This window comes from Balearica regulorum, chromosome 16 (assembly GCF_011004875.1).
Source record: "Balearica regulorum gibbericeps isolate bBalReg1 chromosome 16, bBalReg1.pri, whole genome shotgun sequence".
NCBI classification, from domain to species: domain Eukaryota; kingdom Metazoa; phylum Chordata; class Aves; order Gruiformes; family Gruidae; genus Balearica; species Balearica regulorum.
Window position 1 is genome coordinate 6,836,975 of NC_046199.1, and position 27,997 is coordinate 6,864,971.

General features: G+C 40.6%; 1 protein-coding gene across 7 annotated transcripts in view; it reads left to right on the forward strand.

The window, feature by feature from the left end:
- Positions 1 to 27,997, forward strand: part of EYA2 (EYA transcriptional coactivator and phosphatase 2) — a 105,286-nt gene that overhangs the window by 38,150 nt on the left and 39,139 nt on the right. For 5 of the 7 annotated variants that reach the window (XM_075768335.1, XM_075768337.1, XM_075768332.1 and 2 more), the window contains 4 exons: positions 5,415 to 5,533; positions 10,640 to 10,688; positions 11,297 to 11,439; positions 14,314 to 14,430. In XM_075768335.1, coding sequence (XP_075624450.1) covers positions 5,425 to 5,533; positions 10,640 to 10,688; positions 11,297 to 11,439; positions 14,314 to 14,430 — 418 coding nt within the window. In that variant the 5' untranslated portion in view covers positions 5,415 to 5,424. Of the gene's footprint in view, positions 1 to 5,414; positions 5,534 to 7,366; positions 7,411 to 7,557; positions 7,559 to 10,639; positions 10,689 to 11,296; positions 11,440 to 14,313; positions 14,431 to 27,997 lie in introns of those variants that run through there. The other 2 variants (XM_075768339.1, XM_075768338.1) reach the window with 2 other exon arrangements.

Here is a 27,997-nt window from a genome sequence, read left to right on the forward strand (position 1 = left end):
GCCCGTGGTCCTGAGATGATGCCTGAATGTGCTGTGGGGAGGATGTTAGAAACGAGTTAGAGCAGCCTGAGAGATACTTTAAATTATGGCTGAGCAACACAGTCAAGCTTTGGAAGGAGTCTCCTTCATCTCTTGCTGGTGCCTCCTGGCCTTTCATCTGTGTTGAGTAGAGCTGTGGTGTATCTGCCCACAATGCCATGGTGGTTTCCTGTTTCATCCTTTCAAAATATTCTCCATTAAATTCTTGTCATCATCAGTACCCAGAGCACCTTGCTGACTTGGTCTTCACACTGGGTCCTGCTTTGGCATTGCACTTAAGCTGGTCTTTGAGTACTTTGCTGGAGAGAGATGGGTTTGCTCACTAATTTGATCTTCAGCACACATTTGAGTGTTTTGAGTTGGGGTCTGGAATCACTGCCTTCAAAACATCATTGTAAAAGAAAACGTGATTTGTAGGTTACCCCAACACCTCGATCAAAAATTTGAAACCTTAAAATGTTTAATTTGGCATTCCTAGCTTCAGAATGACTGAAAAACACCTTTTATTTTTCTTTTTTCCTTCCTAAAAATTAGTAAAGAGAAAAGTTTCTGTTCTTGGCAGAGATTTTGTGGGCCAACTTTCAGGGCAAAATACTGGTTTTTGAGTAGAGGATTCTAATGGAAAAGCTGAGCACCAAATTCACACAAGGTTCTTCTTAATTATAGAAGCCAAAAGCTCTTCCAGATGTCTGTCAGCCCAATATGCTAGATGCTGCCATCACTGGTTTTAATAAAAGCTCATATTCAGCAAACTTTATTACTGATTTACTGTACATTACTTAAGCCAGAAAATGTTTCTGTTCTAAAAAGCAAGCAAGCAAAGCCCTGATATTTTCATCAGTTGCACTCCAGCATGTCATTCACTGTGTTAAATACCATCCCGGCTCTATTATTTTACTAAAAATTTTCTGTGGATTGCCATTGTTAAAACTGGAATTTCAGAAACTCTTGTGAAGAAGTACATCAGCGAGAAATGTGCATGAACAAATTGCTAAATGGTGCGTGCAAAACAGGCAAAGCCACTAACAATGCAAACGCATACGTGACGTGCACAACCAGACAGGCATTTCTGTGAAAAGTTGCCTGTTTGTACATGCAACTAATACATACTCTAAAGAAAAATGGAAGCTGAAAAAAACCCAGGAAAATGTTACAGAACAAATACAGGGAAGTGTGATGTGACTTCGAATACAAAACTGAACAGAACAAAACCAATAGAAAAATCATCAGTCAGAGAGAAGCTAATGAAATCTCTGAATAATGATGTAATTAAAGTGCATTAATCATTATAAAAGATCATTTCCCTTTAAACATCTGCTCCCATTCACTTGGCAACAGTCTGGGCAGTGTCATGAATGATGGGGTTTTGGATTATGCTGAAGGGCATGTGTTATCGGAGAAACAGTGTAGAACATCCCCAGCTTGATGGGATTTGGGACAGCAGTGCTTTTCCTCAATTCAGGTATAGTATTAAGGAAATAAGGGGAAAAAAATTGGACATTGCTTACAGTGGAAAGGAAGGCCTGGTATAAAACTGAACCTTGCCTTCTTAGCCATGCAAACAAAATCTATTTTGATGCCAATGGATTCAAATACAGTAATTTCTCTAGGAAAAGAGCCCCTGCCCAGCCTGCTGCTTTTGAGAGAGCCTTAGGAGCCATAGTTGCTTGTAGGAGAGACCTTGTTCCTCCCCACTGAGAAGTAAGCACCACAAAAGCCTTCCTGACTGCTCTGCAGCAGCCTGGCTGTGCCAGCGAAAAGTGAGATTAGCTGTTTCAGGAGAAAAATCTCTTTTTCCTGTGGCATAAGTAAAGTGTGCAGAAGGGCCATGGCCATCCTGTACTGCCTGACAGTCTGTGGCTCTGAGGCATCTGCCTGCCTCCCCCATGTCTGAGGCTGCCTGTGGAGCGAATGCACATGTGGTTGGTAAAGCCTCTATCTTCAGGTATCAGTTTGGAACATAACTTCCTCCAGTGCAGTTAGGACTGAGTAAAGTTTCTCACGGGCTCTGTTTTGTTTAGCGTTAGGTCAGGAGTCCTGGATTGCCATTTTGGCTCTGCCATTAGACTGAGTCAGGGAGGAATTTATACAGCTAGGGACTATTTTATCCTTGTACAAATCTGGTACCTTGTTGCTTTTCTATGCGGTTGGTAGCATGGGCACTGGTTGTGGGCACAATTGGTGGCCCCTGTGCACCTGCATTTTTACTTTTGTCTTGCTGGGCTTTAGTGTCTAAGGCAGGGAGGGGGAGGCAGCAGTTGTGCTCATCTTACAGGGACACATCTGAAGGTGGAGTCCATTGAGGCCTACTAGCAAAAAGATCCACCAGCTGCAAAGCAACACTGATTTTTATGCTAGTCTTGTTTTCTTATCAAACCTGTAATGCACAGCAGTTAGGGAGCATGGATCTCACAAGTGTTGGATTCAGAGTACTGTATTTCTACCCCATTGGTCATTTACTGCTGACTTAACTTTGCCTTCATGTGCACTTCAGTCGCAACAACCCTATGCAATGCTACAGACTTTGGGAAGAGTGGCTGGAAAGCTGCCTGGTGGAAAAGGACCTGGGAGTGCTGGTTGATAGCCGGCTGAACATGAGGCAGCAGTGTGCCCAGGTGGCCAAGGCGGCCAACAGCATCCTGGCTTGTATCAAGAATAGTGTGGCCAGCAGGAGTAGGGATGTGATTGTGCCCATGTACTCGGTTCTGGTGAGGCTGCACCTTGAATACTGTGTTCAGTTTTGGGTCCCTCAGTACAAGAAGGACGTTGAGGTGCTGGAGCGTGTCCAGAGAAGGGCAGTGAAGCTGGTAAAGGGACTGGAGCACAAGTCTTATGAGGAGTGGCTGAGGGAACTGGAGATGTTTAGCCTGGAGAAGAGGAAGCTGAGGGGAGACCTGATTGCTCTCTACAGCTGCCTCAGAGGAGGTTGTAGTGAGGTGGGTGTTGGTCTCTTCTCCCAAGTAACTAGTGAAAGGACAAGAAGAAATGGTCTCAAGTTCCATCAGGGGCGATTTAGATTGGATATTAGGAAAAATGGCTTCACTGAAAGACTGGCCAGGCATTGGAACAGGCTGCCCAGAGAGATGGTGGAGTCACCATCCCTGGAGGCGTTCAAAAAACATGTAGACCTGGCACTTTGGGCAATGGTTTAATAGACATGGTGGTGTTGGATTGACAGTTGGACTTGATGATCTTAGAGGTCTATTCCAACCTTAAAGATTCTATGGTTCTATGATAATCAGGAAGCCTTTACCGACCTCTGGACTTGAGGCTACATTGATGGTGAAAATGCATATGTCTATGTGGATTTCCAAGGGAGGCAGACAAGAGGAACCCAGATACCATTTGGAGAAAGGAGGGTTGGAGTTGTGGACATTGTACATGGTTATGCCACTTCATACCCATTTTTGGCAGTTCAGCAAATTCACGGAGGATGGATGCCTTTTCTGCCTGGGCAGAGTGCCTTTCCAGCTGTTAGGTGGGGAAAGTGAAAATGAACTCAGCTTTGGTCTTTGCTGTTCAGTTACAGGTAAAATACCGCAGCTGTTTTGTGCCTGGTACTTAAAATACTTACCTTCTTTGTAAGGGCTTTGTAAAAGTGATTGGAGAGGTTCAGATACAAAGTATGTAGTTTATTATTCTCTGTTTCTCTTAGCTGGTGAAGTCATACAGTGGTATTTAAACAGAAAACCAAAACAAACCTCTCTGCTTCTCTCAGAAGTGCATAGATTAGTATTGCAGAAGCCCAGTGTCATGATTTTCAGGTTTAAGTGCTGTTGTCTTTAACTTCATGATGTCTTAGATGTACTATGGATTGCTACCGGCCTGTTGCTGCCATGCCATCTGCTACCTATGAAGGTAGCTACCTATAAAGTCCAGCTGAGATAGGTCTCAGCATGAGAACAGGGTGCCAGCCGCCTTTGCAGGTAGCATGTTCAGTGCTGAGCAGAAAGGGGAGCCTGTGCAGGCTGCAGTGAGGTGTGTGCCTCGGATCCACTCGCCAGCATATGCCCTGTCTCCCATCTGTTCTTGCCTGGACCCTGCTCTGTCCAAGAGCACAGTTACACTTTTCCCTAATAGCCCTAATTCGCCCCGATAGCCTCAAGGGGACTGAAGTGAGGGTGTACTCTATGTGGCTGCAGAAAGCGAAGAAGGACATAGCATCTTTGAGTCCTCCTCTTTTCATCATTTGTTCCGGACTTGAATCAAAATGGTGTAGTCTTAGAAAATTCAAATAGGTTTCCGTGGCATTGTGTGTATTTTTAGAAAAAAAGAAATACAATTAATTGAAAAATTTAGCTTCAGATTTTCTTTGACCAGTGGGTTATTCACAGTTCCAGCTGCAGGCATTGGTTGCACAGGAAACAAGGGCAGAACATTATGGGGATAAAGATGTCCAGGAAACCTGCCTGGCATAAAAGCCATCGTGCAGATACTGAATGTAACACACAATTTCCATACTGCGCTTACCCTGTTGTCTTTACCCAAACTTGCAAACATAGGTAGGCAAATCTGTGCACTTAATGCCATATTTTGTACCCATCTAAAACATCCAACACTTCAAGGGAAGCGAGCAGCTCTGTTTCAAGCAAGTGTCTTCAGAGCCCACTTCTAAAAAAGTGTATAGCAGGAGTTAGACACATATTGAAAATGGTGGTATTTGGATGAATAGACTTATTCATGTTGTGCATAGGGTCTAAAATGATGACTTAGTCATTCTCTCTTCTGAACTGTTTGTGTAATGCATAGTTTGTAAGCTTTCATTATAGTGTAGGTCATGTGCACGCACAAACAATCATGTTTTTCTTTGGATTATGTCCTCTATATTGTTCATTTGAAATTTTCAGTTAAATCAGGTGAAGTTATTTATGTGAAAAGGACTGTCCTTGTATCACTGCCACCTAATGGTCAGGACATTGTAGTTAGGTGCCTGGTTTAAGTGGCCCCTGGAAAACTGATCCTATCACCAGTACTAACCTTATTATCTTGTAAGACTAGATAATGCTGTTAACTGCCCTCAACTTCATTTTCAGCCCTTAATAGTATGTTCTGGAGCCTCACTGGACACTGGTGTGTACATTCTCGGTCTGATGGCATATGAGAGATAAGGAAATTTAGTTTTCGTGTGGCAAAATCCGGGAAGAAAGGGAAAGCATTAATCAGATGGGTGTAATCTCCAAGGAAGCAAGTACTTCATTTTAATTCAGCATTTCCCTTTGATGAAAACTTTAGTGAATGTTATTATGTGGAATTTATATGAAGCCTGGGTTTAGGTAATCAGCTTTAATATTTATACTCTTAGGGAAAAAAATTGAATCATTAGTAAGCATGCATAATTAATGAATAAATTATATTTTTCCTTTGTTTTCCTTCAGGTATAAGGAAATGCTAGATCTAGTGATATCACCCAGCCTGACTGTAAATAGAGAGTGCCCTGACAGACTGAAGCTTAACCTTTCCAACATTTATGCCACGGCTCCAGATGACATAGAAGGTAGGTTGCCTCTTTTGCTTGCTGTTTACTGGCTTCTACATAATGTGTATATGTATGTAACCAAAGGGAACTGGCCATATGCAAGGCCGCTGCTTTGACAATTAGTTCTATAGTATAGTGAGCAACTGTGATTTTTGAGTATTGGTTTGTAGATGCTCCGGTTCTGGCCGAATCCTTTAGTTCAGCAACGGTTTGAATGCAAATGGCATTAAAATGTTTTATATGTAGATATATATCTTTGTATAGTAGGTGCATATGTATGCACATGTGCACGTTTATGTTCCACTGGACTAACCAGAGGTATAAAACACATTTTGTGTAGAGCTGGTAGTTTTCGTTTGGACCCCACTAGAGCCATAGTGGTGGCATGAATGTGAGCCCTGTGCTGCTGCTGTTGGGTGCAGAGCATGTGGGCTCCCAGGCCCAGCAACGTATTGTGCAGCCAGAAAACGTTTTGCCAAAGCAGCCCCGTGCCCCAGTTTTTATCTCTCTGAGATCATTACTGTCATCTCCAAACGGTTAGCCCTGCTGGCCTCTGGTCTGAAATTTCACATTTGGCAGGTACCAAGGACAAATTCTTTCAGTGGTTGAGCCTCTGATGGAAATTTATCTGCTCTTCTCCTCCTCCTTCCCCCTCATTCATACTGTTCAAGTGAAGGAAACAGAAGAATGTTAAATCTGCTAAAAAAATTATTGGCAAGTGATGCAGCTGAACTAGTTCTTGCTAGTACAATCCCAGCTATTGTTTGCTGCGGTCAGGATCTGTCAGCCTTCCTGTTGGAGAGGACTTAGCAAAAGGCACTGGCTATTATGTTTTAGTAGTAGCTTTAACCCTTCATTTATAGGCTCTTAGAAGCTAAGGAGATGTTTTGCTTGCATGTTTGCTAAGGCATTAGAAATTGCGTGATTAAGTCACTTACATCATGACTGCCTATTTACAAAAGCAGTTGAAGGGATAACAATCTAAAAGAAACATCCTCTTAAATGTACGTGTTTGCAGAAAAGATTAGAGCTAGAAATGATTTTTAGATACATAATTTTGTAAATTTCTATTTGTTGTTATGTGACATAAATAAGAGCCAACATAGCACTTGTACTGTTTGTTAGTGACAGCTCCTGTTGATATGTTTCTTATAGAAATATTATGGTTATTTTTCTACAGAATGATCTCCTGTGCTACTAAGATTATGGTCTTTCCCTTGAAAATACTTCTTGTTAATTTGAAGAACCTGAAAATACTTGTGTGTGTGTCAAGTCACAGACTGCCAGAGCTTTTAATACAATAAATGCATGCAAATGCATGTTCTGTATTACACATTTAATTTTAATTTTAGCAAGATTAGTTGCAATATTTATGTGGATGTCCATGTAGATGTCTGGCCTGCTGTTTTCATGGGTTCTTATCATGAGATGTGCAATTATATCAATATAATTTTCAAATGCACATTTTGCCTGTAGTCCTACACTTTCAGGTGGAAACACATGTACGTTTAACTTGCCTTTTTTTGGCAATGACAGTAGCGTATTGCATATTCACTTGCAATAAATCCCCACTTGGCATGCTTGGCAAACGTGTTTATTCTGTATGTGCTTCTTCAAAAAATAAAATTTGAAGATGTAATATTTTTCAAATAAAGAAGAAATTAAGCCTATGCTCAAACTGTCCTGCTGTTTTTCAAATGTAAAAGGCACTATGAATTAAATGAATGAAAACTTAAAAAGTATATTTCTTCAGTGCAATTCTGTTTGGTAATGAGGAACAGTGTGACAGAAATGGTATAGGTTTTGTTTTCACAATCTAAAAATCTAATTTTCTAAACTGTTTTCTTTCAGGTAAGTCAAAGAAAATTTTTCATAGTGAGTTTGAAGGGAGTCAGGTAAGCCCAGCCTCGGATGTAAAAACAATCTTTTTTTCTATACCTGTGTATGTAAACGAGTGTGTACATTTGTATAATACTATCCTTTGTCAATTTTTAATTATTTTTTTTTAAACTAAACCTCTCTCCCTATTGCTTGGGAAATAGGGTATTGTTGCCCACGTTTTATAGGTAGAGCAGCTAAGGCAGGGTTACTAGTGGGTTTTATTTTTCTAAGGTGTTTCAGGGTTGAAGGAGTCCTTATCGTTTTGCTTCTGTCAGTGATCAGGATGATTCTGTTAGCAGTTAGGGCTATATAGGTTGCACGATCCCTCCCCTGGCACACTCTCCTCCTGCTTGAGCTGTCCTTTGCAAACGGATCAGTGCTTAGAGCACGTGGTGTCTGCAGGAGACCCTGGAAAAGGACACAGGGGTAGCTGTGATATTTGCCCTTTTGTGGTGGTTTGGGGGTGTACTCAGCCAGAGGGAGAGCTCTGGCAGAACTGCAGGACAGCTTGGAAGAGGTGGGATCAGAAAGGGCGTCAGACTTGAGTTTGTTTTGAAGGACGGTGCAATGAGAAGGATATGGCACAGGAAAGCACTTTGGAAGAGGAAGAATGAAGAGTAGGTGATGAAAGTGTGTTTGATCACAGTGGCTGTATTTGGGTGAGTTTGCTGTTTCTTCTTCATACCCAGAAAAGAGAGGAAGGGGGTGGAACATGTGTCCAGCATGGTGCTAGGAAAGACATTAGATTTCAGCATACAGGCTGTGGACAGATGACTCTTGGAACCTGTTGCTGCACAGGTAGATGTACCCAAGCTGGGTTGTTCTCTTAACAATAATAACCAGCAGTGTCGATGCAGTCGTGGCCAGCTCACACTGAAACCTGTTTCCCCCAGTTGTCAGTGCCTTTGTTACCATAGCCAGCTTCCCTAAAGCAATGATGGTGCAGTAACACTGCTCTGATACTGCACGTGAAACAGTTGGGAGACTCTTAAAGGTAAGTATATGGGGCAGGGAAGTGGTCACAGTCAGCTTGCAAGCACTTGGCTGGGTGACAGGTTGCAGGGGGAAGAGCCAAGAGGCTCATGAACATTACTGAAAAAAGGCTGTTTGCTTTCAGATTCAGAAAAGACCTCAGTAAGCACCTAAGCACAGACACCTTTATTTTCACATTTTTTTGTCTATTCTAACGTACTGTGTAGTTCGTATTAAACAACTGCAATTATTCTGGAGAAGAGAGAAAGGAGTACCTGGATTTTATTTTTTTTTTTAAATTTTGAATTAAGTTATCTCTGAAGATTTCTGAGTTTGTGAAAAAAGGACCTCTTTTTTGAAGAAAGTGTGTGATTTAGATGTTTCCATCTTTTAACCAAATGTTATTGTTTCCTAGGAAATTCAGCTCAGTCTTATTAAACTCAGTATTATGTTTCCTAGGAAATTTAGAATTTAAGTATTAATATTACAGTAAACATTATACAAATTAACATTCTAAAAATAATATTGTAATTAATACTTTCAGTATTATTACTACATATAGTAGACATTATACAAATTAACATTTTAAAAAAAGAATAATATCTAGTAAGTAATATTTTTAGTTAGAACTCATGCACCTCCATTGGGGTTTTTCCATAAACATGTGAACAAAGATAAAAACGCATTTTTTAATGAAATTTAGTTTTAAAAGGTATCCAATTAAATGGCTGTGTTTTTAAAGATAGTTTGGTATAATCCCCATGTTATAATGTAAAATGATAAGGCCATATAAAATGCTGTGAAAAAGGGTTGTATAGGAAAGAACAATTTCAAAAGAGAGTTAAATCAGGAAGAATGAACATTCCAAATGTGAGCACGTTGGATCTTTTTGGATGTTCTTTCCAAGTTTATGGCATAACAAGTTAGTCAAACCCATAGGACTATTTGAATGTATTTAGACCTTATATTTATTTGCATATTTCATTAAATAAAACATGCTTTAAATGTTTAATTCACCAACTTATGAACAGCTGAACAAACGAAGTGATGCTGTTTCAGACAACTTCATACTGAAGATAATCTGTCTACAGCATTGCGGGTACGTCCCTGTCGATGCATGGGACAGCACTGCAGATGTTTCCTGCCTGGCAGTAGCAATGTGCAGGCATCAAGGGCACTGCAGGAATCTCCCTTTCCACCCAGCATGTGCATCTGCAGTTGAGAGATCGTCTTCTGCATGAGGTTGGGTGATATTTCCTATACTGAGTGACAAATGACACTATAGATGCCAGCAGCCAGTGTCAAGAATGGTGGTGCTGCTGTCAGTGGCCAACATGATGCTTGATGTTCTCCCTGGGTGAAGAAGCTGTGTGCAATTAGTCTGGTGTGTTCATTGATGCAGCCAGCAGATAGAGAGGCTGAATCTGTTGTGCCTAATGCCATTATTGATGATTTTCAGGGTGTTTTGGCATTTATAGTGCTATAATCTGACAGCTCCAGCCAGGAACCGAGAAGCAAAATTTGGATGGCATTATGGAGGCAACCTGCGTAATACTCATCGTGCCATTTAGGTACGATGTTTCCAGTACAACGTGCAGGCAACTTGCACGTTTTAATTTAGCTTTAAAAAAAAAAAAAAAGATGGTGGCACATTTTTATTTGGTAGTGTTACAGGGCACAACTGTTTGGTACGTTGGAAGGCATCCTGCACGTGTAACTTGTGATGATACGTTTCCTACTGGTTTAATATTTTGATTGCTGGCAGGTCAATAAGGTAGTTATAGTTAACTCAAAAAATTTCAGAGTAAGGAGATTTACAATGTTGTATTTTTAATATTTGTTTTGATTTTATGTATTTTAATGAACAGTAAAGAAAGTGAGTCATGGTCTAGGAGAGTACCAAAAAAAGCAATAGGACAAAAAGTGCAGTGGGCTGAAATCACTTCAATAATCATAGTAGTTGCTTTTGTAGCCTTTAGCATATGAGTCATCCCAGCAAAGCCCAGCTTCATGAATGATATCAGTCCTGTGAAAAGAAGAAACTGGTAGATCAATCAATTAGTATCAACCTCAATTAAAAACTAAATCTATATTTGTTGTTAAGTGGAGAATAACTTTCTTACCTATTTCAGTTTGTGGAGATTCACTAAAAACGAAGTCTTCTAATTCCTGTGTATTTTTCTCAAACCAGCAGCGGTAAAAACAGTGATATCAGCTGGCCATAGAACAGAACATGATGAAAATCTAAGACCCTTTAATTTTGTTTTCCAGGCAGCAGCAAAGCAGCACCACAGTGTCCTCTCCATCTGTACTCCACAAAGTGAGTGCTCGTGCCAAGTGCTGTAATTTAAAAACCGTGTTTTGCTGAACAGCCATTTTGTGCAGACTTCTGTCACCTTAAAAAGCATTTGCCTTAAGCCCATCCACCTGTTCCCCTGCATGTCTCTGGCCCAGGAAAATAACTGGTTCTTAATCTTGTTAGATATGGAGTGAAAGAAGGTTTGAGGTACTGTGCACTGTACTTCTGTACCTCTGGGAATCCAAACCTTACCAGTTTGAATATTGTTGTGTTTATGAGTGACCAGAGAGTAATGTTTTGAAATGTCAGAGTTTTCCTATGACACTCGGTTGTTTGGCAAACTCTGAATGAAACATGAAAAATCAGAATGTTGATGTTGTTTTACTTTAACTAGCATATATTTTTCACAGTCTTAAAGTCCCCATGCATTTAGGTAGCTTAATCTTAATAGCTCATACTAGGAGCTATATACTGAAATAAACTTTTGCCCCAGTCTAATCAATTCTGAGTTCCCAAAATATTCACCATCATACTTTGGATATTATTTTATCAGAGTGTTCTACATGTGCTCTAAAAGATCATGTACAGTAACTATTCCCTTAGACCTTCTGTTTTCTTGTTCTGAATAGACATTATCCCCATATAGTGACTGTCCCATCTTTCCCAACAATGGCAACATATGGACAGACTCAGTACAGCGCGGGAATCCAGCAGGCTGCTGCATACACTGCCTATCCTCCTCCAGGGCAGCCCTATGGCATACCCTCCTACAGTGAGTACTCTGGCGTCATGTTACCTTTAAGGACATTTTCTTCTTGCTCCTAGAAAAATATATTTGAAGTCTTAAGCTTTAGAATGAAAGGTCATTTCTGCATTTGCAGTGTTCTCAGGCTTAGAGGGAAATCTGACTTTGTTAAAAATGTTAGGATTACTTTTGAACTATCTTTCAGCTCTTGATATCCTGGGTTATGATCTTACAAACTAGTTAAGTGCGGAGCCAGTCAGTAGGATGTTAAACAACATGAGAAACTCAGGTTCAGTAGGATGTACCACTTAGGAGTAGTAGCTGGTGAGTGTTCCCATGACTCACTGCCAAGACAAAGTCTCTTGCAGTAAATATGATATTTAGGTAAACTACACTTTGTCTTCCTTGATTCTTCTGGAGTTTCAATGATACAAGCTACTTTAAGAAAAACTTTTTGTATATTATTACAGAAGAGCCAAGACACAGAGCAGAATAAGGCATGGGTGAAATGATAGAGTACTTTGTTTTTGGAGGACAATTCATATTTAAATGGTTGTTAACTGTAGGTGCACTAAACGTTTCTAACCCCAGTCAGCTTTGTTCCCTGCTTTCCTGCACACCCTCACCAGCAGCTGTGGGGAGGTGGTGCTGGGCAGGAGCAGCTGGGGGATTCAGGCAGGGGACTGATTAAACCGGTGCTCCTGATGGGGGAATGCCTGGTGAACCAAGTGTTAAGAGCGTCCTCAAGGTCTGCGTGGAAATACCGAGCTCTTGAGGGAGCTGGGAAGTTCTTTCCTTTCCTAAAGACCGAAGAGATACTGCTCTTGCTTAGGTACAGCTCCTTAACAGAAAGCTCTGGACTCCTTATTCCCAGCTGATCCTGTGAGTGCTGAGTCTTGTAGCATTAAAATGGCTTCATAGTTCTGTTTCCGCTCCTCTTTTTTCTTGTGCTCTTAAACACCTTCATGTGCTTGGCAAACACAGTATCCCTTCCCAACAAGAAGCTTTCATACAGCCATTGACAAGGCTTTTACTGAAGGGAAATTCAGTGCAGCAGTCTGGAAGGCCAGCGAAATGGGCTTGGCAGAGCCGAAGCTCTACCAGGATGATGAGAGGAATGTTTTGAGACCCTTTCCTGGAGCTACTTGTGTGTTTGCATCAGCTGGCTGATTTCCAAGGCAAACTCTGAACAGTTGTCCTGTTAGAGCAGGTGAAAGTAGAGCCATTTGCTACTGCCTAGAGTCTTTAGGGCATACATGTGTCAGGCCCATATGCCGCTTATAAATCCTGCGGATGACCTCTTAGCATCCTTGAACAGTGATTTCCCTCCCCCAGCCCATATACCCTCTCTAAGATACTCAACACAGCATATGAAAAACTCCACCTGGCTGACAACCAAGAACAATGAAGCAGTATTGGTTTTAAGCACAAAAATAAAACTCGGCCAGTTTCTAGACAAAACAGAACATTGTGTGGAAATTAATTTGGTGCTAAGTTATTTCACTGTCTGACAACAATTTTTAGATTTCCAAAAAGGCCCATTCGCTGAAGATTAATTGTAGCTGGAGTAGGTTGAGTGCTCGCATGCAGAGCGCTGATGTAATTGAAAAGCATGGGATATTATGAAAAGCGGCTTCTCTGCGCACACTCGCAAATCCCTTCACTTCCCCAGCAGTAATGGAGCCGGACGCTTGCACCAACACATGTTCATTCACTGTCCAAATAAACTTCCTGTGTTTCACAGTGCAGCATTGTCATCTTGTTGCTAACTTGTACTCAAATTGCATTGCAGTTATTCTCACCTAAAGCTAAAAGAAGTGGGTTTTTATTAGAGAAAACATTATCTGGGAGAACTTACTCCCAACCTGAGCAAATGCAGACTTGTTGCTTTTAAGAGTCATTTAGCTAGAAAACAGCATGTTTGGTGAAAGTCATGTGAATTCGACTTGTCTTTTGGCAAGTTTGCCTAAAAGTGCTAAAATGACAGCAGCCTGGGAAGTGTGTAGATCCAAGGCCAGGACATCAACAGGGTCTTTGTTTAGTCCCAGCACTTGGGGTCTGTCCAATGGCCATTTTTTGTTTTGTGTAAATGGGCATGCAAAGGAGGAAAGAATCACGCCCAAAGGGTTCATAATAAGACGCACCTTTCAGCTGTTTGTTTTAATAATACAGCTGTACAATCTCCAGCAGCATCTCATAATAAAACATCAGCCCCTATCACTACCAGCAAAGGTTTCATCTTGCAATGTTTAATTCAACTATTGCTCTTCCCCCTGTAAATTGTCAGTTTAATTGCCTGATTTTAGTAATGAAAAGATTTTTGTGGCTTCAGGCCTTACCTATTGTTCCTGAACTGTATGTTATATCTCACTGAATAGATGATAACTCTCCTGTATGACTTGCCAATAAATATTTTGCTACCAAAGCTGAAAATACAATGCAAGTAAAACATAACTCTGTTGAGAACAAAAGTCTTAAGGTTATTTTGCTGAAGGTCCTGTTGCTTTGTTAATCATTGCTTGCATCTGATAACTGTTGAGAAAGTTCATGAGCAATGAGTTTGTTTAATTCTAAACCAAAACTATTTGTTCAGAAATTGTTTTTGAAAACAATATTATTCATGGTTGTTTCCCCATCGTAGCAAAAGTTCATTTGTGTGTGGATACAGGATGTAGCTGACTCTGACTTAAATATTATTTGTGATGAAGTTGCTTGACTCCATTAAGAGACCTGTTTGGGTAATGCAGATAATTTAAAAAAAATACAAGAAAGTGTAGGAAAAAAATATTTTATTACGTTAAAATCTAGCTGAAAAATTGTTAATTCCTAAACTTGCTTTTTTACACCTTTATATGACGGACACTCAATTTCTGCTTTTGGTTCCTACTATATGCCCCAAAGGCATCAAAACAGAGGACAGCCTGAGCCATTCCCCAGGCCAGAGTGGGTTTCTTAGCTACGGCTCCAGCTTCAGTACCCCGACTGCCGGACAAGCACCGTACACGTACCAGGTGCATGGTGAGTACAGCTTGATGCCTTACAGGATGTGCTGTGAGAAGTCAGAATCTTATAACCCCGTATAAACTAACTCTTCTTCCGTTGCAATTACGATGAAAATCATTGGTATTAGGTACAGGCAGTCAGGATAGGGAAGGAGGTAAGTCTTCATAGATCTGTTTTGCTCATCAAGGAATTAATTTCTGGCTGAGGTACAGGATTTAGCACTAGTATACCTTAGCAAAACTTCACATATGATCAATATAAGCTTTGCCTTTCTGCAGAAACTGTGTTTTGGTTTTTTTTAATTAATTTTGTGACTGCATACCTGGGATTGTTGTGTTAGTGTGAATTCGTAGATTCTGAGTGGAAGCAAAACAAAGGTGGTTTTACACTTCATGCAAACAATACTGTTAGTATTATGCTTCGGCCATATGCTGTCCTGAACAAACTGCTCTGTAGTTAAACTTCTCTATAGTCTCTCCACTATTTCTTATAAAAAGCTGATACCTTGGTACTAATTTTTTTTTTTTTTTACTGTTAAGACATAACTAATACTTGCTAAGATATATCTGCCTGTTTTCACTCCCAAAGTACCAACATCATTAATTACCTACGTGCTACTGAGGTAAGGTTCAGAAGAGCTGAGCTGAAAGCAGCTGTTTTTTCTTCAAGGTTACTGAGCTAAATCTAGTAAGTTTAGAATAACTTATTGTTGTCAAAATAATAATTTATTCTAAAATAATAAGTTGGATTCTGTTAAGGCTTCAAAGACAGTGCCTTGTGCTTGTAGCTTTACAACACTTAGTTTGCTGTACTACCAGGAAGGTCAAAATATACTTTTATTTCTAAATATAAAACTTAAAGTTCTTTTCTGGTCATTCCATTTGAGAAGCTGTATGAAACACCAACTTTCAGGAGACCGAATGTTGACTTGCCAACTCCAAGAAAGTCATAAAAGGGTTTAAATCTGAATTGCCAAGGAGTGCAAAGTAAATGAAAATGGTGGAATTTAATTTATGATTCCCTTTAGCCTGTTTCTAGCATGGTATTTGATTTCTTGGAGCGTTTTGGTGCTATTGGTTAGAAACCTGAACTGCATATGGCAGGTTTTCATTATTTGGCTGGTACTCCATGTGCTTTTTCCTCCAGTGTGTACTGTTCCTGATCTTTGTGAATTATGTTGATTTTTTTTTTTCCTGAGACTTGCTGAGTCATTAAGCATGAATTGGAGGAAGAGTACTAGAATTTGGATGTACTCTGTGTGATCTGAATTTAAAACCACCTATCCAGGCAATCCTGCAAAGAATGCTGATAAATTCTACTGCAGCAATAGCAGATGAGGGAAACCATACAATAACCATTTCAGCTTTATCAATCATTTTACATAGAATAAGAGTTATGAGTACATTCTAAGAAATAGATTATGTCCTTAAAATGTCACTCCATCTCTGTGCCTCTACCTTGAGTCCCGTGGGAGTGCAGTTTCATTGCTCACCTGTAGGCCTCATATTCTGAGTCCACTTTGGTATTTGTATTGAACTTGACTAGTAAAAAGTAAAGATTAGATTTTGTCTCTGCTAAACCTCAGCACACCTGCATTTGAAAGTGCGTTGCATTAAGCATGAATTGCCATGAGTGCATGAACTGAGCCAAGTGTTAAAAAAACATTTCCAAGAGATCAAAACGCAAATATTCTTGCTGTTTCTTGGCAAATATCTTCATTACTGTGAAAGATGTGGCAGTAGCACAAATGAACATACCTCAAGTAGTTTAAAATTGCCTGATTTAGGTGCTGGTGAATTGGAAGAGTCAGGAAGCCCATCAGCCACACAGGCTAAATGTGCTGCACCCTTTACTGCTGTGACTGTATGTATCCAGACTCGTTAGTTTAAAAGCAGCTCAGGTACAACTGCAGCAGCTCTCCTGGTAGCAGCGCTAGTCCGCCTGTACCACGTGCACATGAGCTCTCTGAAAGGCTGTTTCACTGCAGGAAAAAAGTCACTCCAAGGGAAGTGAATTCACTAGAGGGAAGGTGAATGCACATGAGGATAAAGCTCTGACTTAGCTTTGTCCTTCCCTCAGAGATTTTCCAAGGGTTGGAAAACTAAAGAGGAATTGCACAGCTTTCCCAAGTTCTTGTAGAAGCAATGGGAAGGGAGAGAGATCAAGCCTCTCACTTTGCTTTTTTATGTTGTTGGGGGTCTTTTTTAAAACCTCTAGGCAAAATGCCCTTTTGTGTCATTACACAAGGGAAATAGCTATTTCCCTTGCAACACCGTGTCAGTTCTCTCAATTGTTCTCAACCCCGGATGTGAAAGGTGGACAGACACATCCACTTTGATTTTAAGTCTGAGAGCAAGTAAAATCCTAAACAGTTATGAAAACTGGGAAGCAAGGTAAACCCCATTTTATTCTAGAAATTATATAAGAAAGCAGAAGACTGAGAGGTGACCTTCTGCTGCAACTTCATATGCTAGTTTTGTCAGAGCACATATCTCTAACGCTAAGGTGGTTTTTGTGGTTTGAATCCCTCGTGGGACATGCTGGAGACACCTGGCTTGAATGTGGCACCAAAGAATAAAAAACCCACGTAGCCTATGTGTTGGGCTTTTTTGTCACCTCCTTTTTTGACTCCTACAAGCTTCATCCATCCTGCTCCTAACCAGAGTTCAGTTTTTGGCTTCTGTTTTGCTCCTTGAACATATCGATCTTATTTGGAGATTGTGTTACACTTTCAGCAGGGGAAGTCCTCTCTTTTTTATTAAAACTGTGGCTTGCAGTTACCAGCAGTTGTAGGTGCTGGAGTGTCACAGCTTTCATCGATAGGCTGAAGTGCCAGGTCTGTGCTCTCCTGGAGCAATAGCAGCCATGCTGCCTTCTGACTATATGCTGCTGTATGATTAGATACTGATGGCTGTAACGCCACTATTGACAAATTACTGGTGTTTTCTTTTGCTGCCTTGGAAAATCACTGTATTCCTGTCTAGGTTTCTGTTGTTTTTTGTTTCCCCAGAACACAGCTTCCACATGTGCTTTGTGTTAGCTTAGAAGAATCTGAGCTGTTTGAGAAGGCAAACTCTTGACTCACTTGGGACTGAAGTTTTTAAGATGGCCCCTTTGTTCAATCCAGAGGTTTAGACAGGCAAATTCTGTGCATCAGCACTTGAAAATGTTACACTTGCAAACAATAGTGACACAACCATGTGTTGTACCAAAAGAGGCTGGGAGGAACTTCATGCATATGAGCATGAATATGCCTGAAGTGCTTTCAGATAATTTTCCCCAGAGCGATGCTATGGTATTAGGTGAAATCACTTCTTTTCAGATTTTTATGCCAGGAAGATCATTTCAGCAAGCTCACTAAGCCTTTAATGCAAAAGAAAATGGAGAAAAACAGTTCGTGCAAGTGGCAGGTGCTTACTCCAAGGCAAAGGGAGAAGGAGTAAATGTGTCTTCCTGTTGTAAACAAGTATTTCCACCCTTCTTCTCCTTGCTCATGAGAGAAACAGTCTGAAGCTCCCTGACAGTATGGTTTATTTACCTTGCTGAGTGCTAGTGAAAGGTTTGAGTGAGAAGCCAGGAGGCTTCCTGTGCTGAGTGCTACCAAGGAATGTGTGCTCAGTGCTTTCCCACGCCACAGCACTTGGGGGTGGGGAGGTGATCGTTCTGTCTTCCTAATGCGAGCAAGCAACTCTCTGTGTCACCCAGCTCCAGGATCATTGAGACTTTTGCTCAGTTCACATCAGTCCTTTTGGTCACCCCATTGCTGACCCAGGCGAGGACTCTGGGTGATGGGCTAAACCAGCTGAAAAGGGCAAATTTTATTTACCTGTTTTTATAAAATCAAATTTCAGGGGGACTCTCTTAGAGTCAAGCTCTTAACCCCCACCTCAAGGACAAAATATTTACTGCATCATGTTGAAAGAGAGAGATTGAAGAGGGTAGCTTGCTGGGGATCAGCAAGGAAGGGTATCTCCAGGAGTGTGTGCTGCTCAGTTTTGTATTTTAAAGTGGGAGGAAAAAAAATAGTTCTTAAGCTAAGCTCTGCAAGTATTGTAAGATGGTAATACTTCAAGTACATAAGTGAAATGACTGTGGTATTGTTTGCTTCCATTGAGAACCAGCTCCGAGATCCATGTAGTGAAGTCACCTGCAGGCAGGCATGGGTGGTCAGACTGTAAATGTTGAGCAGATCATGCAGCCTGCATGATCCCTCTTCACTGTTCCCTCATTTATGAGTTATATGGTCCAGCCAGCAAATAGGCACCCATTGTAGGATGTTATGTCAGTCACCAAGGGATAAATAACTTCTTGGGTAACGAATACTTTGTCTCACAGAGCTCTAGGACAAATGTTCTCCTTCAGTAAGCGGCAATGTAGTTGGTGCTGGTTTGTTTGCTCTCATGTTTCTTTGGTACCAGCACTACCTCTGGCTGGGATACATGGGTCAGGTTGCAGCCTCACCTCCTGATGATTGTTGTCAGTAACATGGTGCTTCTGAAGCAAAATTCTGCTCTCTCTCAAGTCTGTTCATTTTCATTATAAGCACAGATGATGCAGATGTAATGGGGTAGCATTCAGCTTTTCATCTTTAAGTCCAGTTATCAACTGTATCCTGATTCTGGAGTGAGAACAGAATCCATTAAAAAGCAAGAATGAGGATAGAATGTTCTTTTGGTCATTATGAATGTAAAGAAAAAAACTCCTATTTTACAGCCAGCCAGAAGGGGAAATCTATTTTCGTGCTTCCCTGGCATGAAAATAAATTAAATGTGGAAGGGTTTATAAGCTAAATAGCTAATGCAGTGTGTCATACACATATATAAATATAAAATATGAGATTGGCAAGGTCTATAGCTCATAAAAATAACATGTAATTGTATCACAAAGGTATTATAGATTGAAATAATGATTTTAATTGCCACGTAACTGGATATGATAGTATATCATCAGACTTTGAGTAACATTCAAATAGACTGAAATCTGCTATTCACTAATTTACTCTGAAGAACTGACTTTTTTTTTAACCAGTGCTGTATACAGTGTTGTTTTGTGTCATTATCATATTTACAGAATCAGTTTGTTTCATAATGAAGTGAACATATTTGAAATAGGCATGTGACCAATCTGGGGATGCCACTCATTTTTAATATCATGAATTGGAAGAGGAGGCAACAGTTATTGTCTTTAAAATGATAAATTTGTAATGCTGGTAAAGAAATGCTGCTTCTAGGTCTATGCCATTTCTTAATCAATCCTCATGTAAGTGTACAATTACAGCACCAAATCCTCAAACAACATCCTAGACTGGATATTAGAAGTATTTTGTGCTTTTTAGCACACATTTTTTTCTAAGCTTATATTTTCTGACAACTTAGCAGTTAACTGATTTGCTCAGACTTTTGGTAAAATTATTATTCAGTAACAGAAATTGAACTTCTGCCCCAAAGATCTTACTGTCTTAACTGGCAGTTGATGAAACTGCTTGTTGCTGACGGTGAGGGAGAAACCTTTGGAATATAAGAAACTTACCATTTAATAAGCAATGTAAAACTGTGCCAGCACACTAGCTAACACAGAAATCCATCAGCTATGCAGAGACAGCAATAGCAGCCAGCTTATAGAGCATTTCCTGTGGTTGCACGAGCATATGTTACCCCTTTATTGCACATCAGGCCATCTCTTCTCAGCTTGTCATTAATTTCTAGACAATGCCTTGCTCTTCAGTTGTTATTGCTAAAATGATAGCTGGTATGAAAGTATGAAGTTGCACAACACTTAAAACTATGGCCAAAGACCACAGCAGATACTGTCGTTGGGCAGGAAAAGATTTAGATTTGACCACTTTTTTTTTTTCTTTTAATATCCAAATCTATCTACCCAGAAAATACTTTTTATATTACAAAGGAAAATTTAGTTATGTAACAGGGATAACTTTTCTTTGCCAAGGAATTGCAAAGCAGTATTGAGTTCAGTACAGACATAAATTTGGGGCCAAAGACCTACGCAGTGAAATTCTTTGCTACTGCTGAGCGTTTGTTTTCTTTGTAGAGTCCATTCTGATCAGCTGTCAAATAATGAATGAATAGAAAGTGGCATTTCTTTTGTGCAATGCTGATTTGAAATGGACTAATTATATATGTTGCTTATGTTTATGGAATGAATTGCTTATGAATTGTTCTCCTGGCCTGAGACCAAGTAAAATCTGAACATTTAATCAATTGTTACATTTTCTTATGCTGGAAACATTTTGGTTCTTGTTAATATCTGGTTAATCTAGACAAATTTTTTTGAGAGATGCCTGAACTTCTTGTAATTGTGTGCCAGTTTGTGTTACTTATTTAGTATGAGTCAATGGATATCTATTTGGCATGAATAGTTAGCTCTGCATGCATGAATTTTGCAAAGGAAGTGGCATGTTTAATTTTAAGCTTGATTCTTTAAGTAGTTAGTGATGAAATGTGTGAGAAGGGGAAATTTCAATCTACACTTGAGAAATGTGGATCACACTTTGACATACAGATAGTGAATCCATATTAAGTCCCAAAAAATAAAGGAGAGCGAGAGCATGTCCTCAGCAAACTGTCACTCAGATGCCTTAGATTCATAAAATTAAAACCTCAGTAGAAAATGAGTAGTCTCTTTCAAAAGCTTCTGCTTCACAGCTGGTTTGCATTAGTTGCAGTCCAAAACTGTGGCAGCAAAGCTGTGCTCCACTCTGTGGTGAGTTCAGAAGGGAGAGGCCTCTCTTCAGGAGGGGTCAGACCTCACTTTTTACAGTGTAAATACAAGGTTCCTCAGAATAACAGCACAGTCTCCCTTTCAAAGATTTTTAAACACCAGGGGCTGACCATGCTACATTTGCTTTGTTTTAAAACGAGCTTTCTTACAGGATAGGGAAGTCCAGGGGAGAAGCAAAGGTGTTGACAGTGATGCACTGTAAGCTGCAAGGATCTGTGCTACTGCTACCCAAGGTGAAATCCCTGCTCTAACTCTTTCCATGTACTGGTTGTTTGAGGTTCTATTCAGAACTCGTTCCTTGGTCATTGTTAAACAAGGAGGGACTTTGGAAGAGGATAGGAAGGCATAGACACCAGGGTGGATGGTCCTGAAGCTAGGGGAGCAAATGTGTGTTTTACTGTAAGAGAGAAATGGGCTGACAAATCATCTGTAACTTCAGGTCTGTTCGGGCTCATCAGAGGTTTGTTATCAATGTCTTTGTCCCTGAGGAACACCAAGGGTTTGTGGTAAGGCTTAAAGATTGTGTGATGACACAGGATCACATGGCTGAATAGCACCTGTGGAAACTCAGAAATAATGGCAAAATTATATTAACTGTAGAGATGATGGTGGTACAGCCAAAACTAGGAGTCTTCTCTGAGACAGAGCATTTACTTTGGAGGTATCTCACTGGAGGGACGTGTGGAGGAGGGCTCTGCCCACGCCCAGCTGCCTGCTGTGAAGAGCTGGCTTGCACTTCATGAGGCTTTATTCTTCTAGCTTATTTCCTACATTTCAGACTGTGTCCAAATCTCTGTGCTTTAGAACTACTACACGTAGTTTTAGAAGGATATGTTTGAGTGTAAGACAAGTCATTGGTTCACTGCAGGAAGTGTTGGATAAAATTCTGTGGCTGTCCTGTACAAAAGATTAGACTTGATATCCATAAAGTCTAGCTGGCTGGCTGGGTGTTCACACTGAAACAAAATGTGTGAGTGCTGCCCAGTAATGGTGGTGATACTGTTTGTACATCATTGCTGCAACTGTGTGCCTTAGGGATTAGGGTAGATAAAGAGTTAGGAAAAGTATGAAGGAAGAATAATAATACTGATCTGCATTAGAAGCAATAACTTAAGCAACTTGACCTCCTACCCAGTGTCAGAAGTCTTGGAGGAATTGCAGAAAATGAGTATTTTGAAACATTAGTTTTGCAAATATTTAGGAGGAACTCTTTCCTCAGTGTGAAGAGCAGTGTGCGAGGAAGCTTGAAAATTTTGTTTGACTGTCTGTCATCAGGCTGGCAGAGGATGGCATCAGGGAGATGGAAGCAGGCATGACAGTGATGCGTGAGAGAAGCAATAAGGTAGGAGGACAATAGTGAAGGGACCGGATAAAAAAAATCCGGTTTGTGTGTGGTATGATGAGGAACTGAGAGCCAACAAAGAAAGGAGTGATGTTTCCTTAACCTGCTGCTTGAGTATCTTGGGAACATTTGTGGAGGTCAGATAGAATACTCAAAACATGGGTTAATGAGCAAAATCAGCATAGAAAACAGTCACAGATGTTTGGATGTCACAGAGACTTCATTTTGTGGATTTTTATTTTCATTACTTTTGTAGGGTGTAAAAAAAAGAAACCCCAAACATAGGATGGTAACACCTTGGGAAATTATGAACTTGGCCTTGGTTATTCAGCTTATAGTGCAGTTAGCACAGAATATACTAAAATGTTATAGAAGCTTCACTGAATAATTGATTCAGTATACCTAATCATGTTTTCTTGAAAATAGCTAGAAGGCAGTAGAAGACCTAGTGTAAAATTACATATAAAAATCTATATAAAGAAACATCATACTTGCGTAGTCAAGCACTTGAAAGTTAGGAAACATCAGATTCATGATGCTGGTGCAGTATTTGTACTGCTTTCTGTTGTGTCTCATTTCCAGGCACTCTGTGAGGTCATGCTCTGGTGGAAAAAATAGAATGGTTGTACGATCAAAGACTGCGATGATGATTGTGTACAAATAAGGTCTCAGCAGAGGCTGTGCAACTCAGGAGTTTCTTAACTGCTGTGCTGGCACCGGGTAACGGTCTTGCATGTGCTTTTTTTTATATGTAATTTGGATGCAATTTATATTGGCAGGGTTTAAACACTGAAACTTCTGCACTACAATACTGTGACCTCTAGAACTACAATGACTGCACTGCCTTGAAAAAGAGTCCACTGACAGTTATTAAAGATAAGGAGGATAGAAACTTGGTTTAGAAAGTCTGTAACTGGCAGATTAATTGAAACTGACAAGGCAATACTAGGGCAAAGATTGCTCTGTTTTTGTCCTGCTTCTTACACTTTTCTCTGAGCATCCACTGTTGGCCTCTGTTGTGTTTTTTTTTTTCCTGGAGGGACTGCAGTAATGCAGCAGTGCATAGAGGGGCTGGAAAAGCTTTGGGGCAAATGCCTGGCTCTAGAGTGTTCAGTAGAGAGTTACCATGACCCCAAGTGATGGGTCAAAGAGTGGAGACATGATGCCCAGATCTGTCTTCTTTTTTTTTTTTTCCAGTGGTATTTAGAGATTCACCTTGCTGTAGGGGAAGGGGATTGCTAAACATGTGGCTGTGCTCACAGGCCAGATTTTTATCCCCAATTGCATGACAGCAGCTGTTAGAGGGCTAGTTAGATTTTAATGCTGACCTGGGAACTGGAATCTTGTAGCCACTGCACAGCACAGGAGGTGGCAAATACAGCTTTCCTTTATCATGTCTTATCGTCTGTCAGTGGAGGATTGTGTCCAAGATGAAACTGCAGCTGGAGGAATCTTTACTCTTTGGTGTCCATGGAGTCGTCCAAATAAAGTCAGGTTTGCTGGGTCATCTTTTCAATAAGGGATTGCATGGAAACAGTCTGCATCGTTGTTGTAAGGAATTTTGGCCCAAAACATTTCCTTGTGATTTGTTTTTGAAGACAATCCACTGTGATTTCCATCTATAGTTGCAGCATCATTTAATAGGAGTGGTTAAAAGGAACACTTTCACAAAAATATAATAAAATTTAATTGCTTTCCCATGGTTCAAATCCTGAGAGTAAATATAAACCATCCCAGCACTTTCAGCACCATTGTTGAGCTGGATTGAGCTATACAGGTGACCAGGCTCAAAACGATGATAAAAGCCGGGCCCTTAAAACTGCTCTGGTCATCACTTGTTAAAGCTCTTTGAGGCTCTGTGGGTTGAGTACTCCCAGAAGCCAGCAGCAGGGGAAGAGCTTTGACTTGGAAAAACTGTACCGTAAAATGTGTTTTACATCACTGTTCAGAGTGCCCTCAAACACCTGGTCAGGCTAGCAGGACTGAATGGGATTGTAGTGGGAGACAAATAGACATGTTTTAAATGGGTTGCATATCAGCAAGTATTATCTGCAGGAGGTGTTCATATGCTTCGGGGAGCAATGTCCTTTAATAGACACTGCTGATGTCAAGTGCTGTAACATTGCAGACTCATGCTTTTCATCTAGGTTAATCTAGTGTGCTCTTCCCTACGCTGTCTGAGCCCTTCCAGACAGAAACACAAGAGTCTTTTTGGGGAAGGGTTCATTATGTCTAATGGCAAACAGTTGAGCAATATGCTGCAAAGTACATATGGCTTGAGGTTTTTTTCTCCTTTAACAGGTCAGATAGTCTTGAAATAGCTCTACAGCTGACAGCCATGCAACATTTTATGAGTTTTCTTGCCCAATAAATGCAGGCAGATGTTGTAGGATTTGGAACCTTACAAGGCACTGGAGTATAACTGGTGGGAGGTAATTTTGATGAGTGCTTAACCTCTCACTAAATAAGTAGCAGCTTGAAGAAGGCAATATTTACTGCAGGAAACCTTAGCTTGTCAGAGAGCTAAAGCACTGCAAAGAACCTTTCTGAATGACCATGCAAGTCTTCAGCCAGATGTTCTTCGTAGTGTAGGGTTATGCACACTCTGCTGGGAGTGAGACTAAGGCCTTTCCTTGCATCACTCACAGTCAACTTTGTTTCCTGTAGGAAAACAGCTTGGTGATTTAAAAATACACAAGCCATTATATGCAAGCTTGTAAAATACCATGCAATTCAGCTGAACCCTGTAGGCATTTATTTTATTAGTACGAAGTGATCAAATAATCCTTTGAGAGAACTCCCTCTGGAATCACTGTGCAGTTCGTCTACAAGTTAAAGGAAACACTTCGGTGTTCTATTTCAGGTATATTCAGAAGTACCCATGGTAGCCACCCTCTGAACACTCTCATCTCAGTCCAGTGTTCCATATTTTGAGTGTTCATGAACTCATCATTTGTGCTGGCTACCCGGAGAGCTGTGGTAAATGCCTTGCTGTCCACCTGTGTTGAACCTGGCTATCTCCTCCTCTGATTGTTGAGTATTTCATCAAATATTGGAAGTGCTTATTCTCTTTTGAGCAGCACAGGAGACCTGGAGAACAGCTCCTTGATTTCAGGGCCCTACTGACTTGTGAAATGCAAAGACACAAACCTGATTTTCAAAGCTTGCTGTGGTATTGATCTGAACTGTACCACAGGCCCATCCTGGCTCTGTAATCACAACTCCCTAAGACACAAATATTCCTACGTCGCACTGTGTGTTCATAACCTGAAAGAAAACTTTTTTGTAGCAATGCCAGAGCTTAGTTCTGAATATACTGAAAATAACCATGAATATTTGCATATTTTCTTTACTTGCTCTTACCTAGTAAGGAGGGGAAGAAATGCAGCTTGGTACTGCAGTGACTGAAGGTCGGAAAGGGAGAAGCAGAGAGGAAGGAGAAGCTGGCATGAAAGTTTTTGCAGGAGCACAGTTCAGATCACACACCAATGAAATTATCATTGACCATGACACAGATTTTAAAATACTTGAATTAAAAAGGGAATGGGGGGAAAATAGCAAATGAAATCCATCTGTATGAGAACAGGAATATACCATCAATCAGCTCACAAAGAGTTCCTCTATGCATGTTGCCCTTGGACACTCACATAGAGAAGGGCCACATCTACTTATCAAGGAAAAGCTGTGGCACTGAATATGTATAGCATATGGATGCCTTTTATGTGGTGTCTTTTCATGCAAGTGTGTTTGTGATATACATACTTTACAGGAACATTTACAGCACCATACATCTGAAGAGCTATCCTTCTCTAGAGTCCAGATTGTTTTATTACCAGCTAAATGTTCTTTAAGCTACCTGTGAATGAGGGCATTGTGACATTTAGCAACTGGTTTGATCGAACACAGATGTGAACCATATTCCATATGGAGAAGATCCAAAGGGAGAGATCCTAGGCTTGTTTCTGATTTGCAAGTAGGAGTTTGAATGCAATTACTTGACATTGAGCTACCAAGATAGATGGAAACAAGTCGCTTGCACATCTGTAGCATTGCAAGTGTAAGATCAGCTGCAGTTTGAGATAGTGCACCTTCTTCAGAAGTCAGGAAAAAAAGCCCATATATATGAAAGCAAAAGTCCTGTGGAAATGGGCAGTATCCACTCAGAAATAGGAGGATGTCAGGCATTCCTGTACATTGCTTACCAAGACGCTTCCTAGGTGTGCCCCGTTCCACATAAGCACCACTTTCTAATCTCATTCCAGTCTATCTCTGAGTATTACAAGAAGTGTTATTACCTGAGAAAGCATTTGACAAAAATAGTTACATGATGAATAGGGCTAAATTGATAATGCCAGTATGCAAGGTCTGTTGGTAATTTTCCAGCATTTCTTGACTGTAAAATTTACTGATGCAAAACTGAAATTGCACGTGGCAGAATTCATTTTATTATGGAAGTGTTTATTTCTTATCAACAACTTAGGGAGGAAAAGCAAACATTTGGAGCCAGTTCTGATATGTGTTCTGAATGGCTGAGTTCCACAAGGCTACTCACAGAAAGTGTAACTAACAGGCCTCATTCTCTGCTCATGAAGAGAGAGGTTTATCCTTGTCTTCGTTGCCTGCGGTGCTTGTTTGTTTTCCTTCCATTTGAACTGATTGTGCCTCATTGAAAACGTGGTCTCTCCAGTCTAGAGGGCCTGTAAAGTGGAATAGGGACTGAGGTATAGTAGTCCCCATGAAACAGCTGTAGTCTGCAAGACAGAGGTTGATGTTGAAATTAAGTATTTCTGAACCTGAATCTTCAAGAGCTTTCTTTTTCATGCAGATAATGGATTGTTTTTCTCCCAGCTTTTCATCCTTGGTCAGCTGGGAAGAAATGCCAAGTTTTTACTAGCTTTGGTTGGTTGGTTGTCTCAAGAGTCCTTATCTGTAACTATTCTGCTATAACAATACTGAGCTGCCAAGTGATACTGAGCTTAGCAGCTCTCAAGGTACACCCCAGGGAGCGGGAGTGTGTGTGTGTTGTATTCTCCTAATGCAGTGCTGTAGGAGCAGAGAGAGTTGTGTTTGATCTCAGTTTAGACAAACTGTGCTCAAATGATACTCCTACTTGGTCAGGATACAATGACAGAGGCCAGAATAAGTAAAAAACCTGAGTTGCCAAAATCTGTTTCCAGGTTATAGGAAATACCAGTCTTAAATACTTTCACAGGTATTTAAATATGTAGGTAAAAAACCAAGAAGTTTAGTTTCTGTCTCTCCACCATAGCCCTTCCTTTGGAAAATCCCCTGGACAGAGGGAGCCAGACTGCAACAGCCTGTATCGACACCTGAACTTGGACCTGGGGTAGCCCAGCTAAAATGGCAAAAATATATTCTAGAAAACCACAGTGTAAAATCCACCACATTGGGTCTTGTCACAGTGTGCTGTGGGAAGACATGGAGCCCCATCCTCTCACCTCAACCTTGCAACCCTCTTCTGTCGGCTCACCTACCCACCCT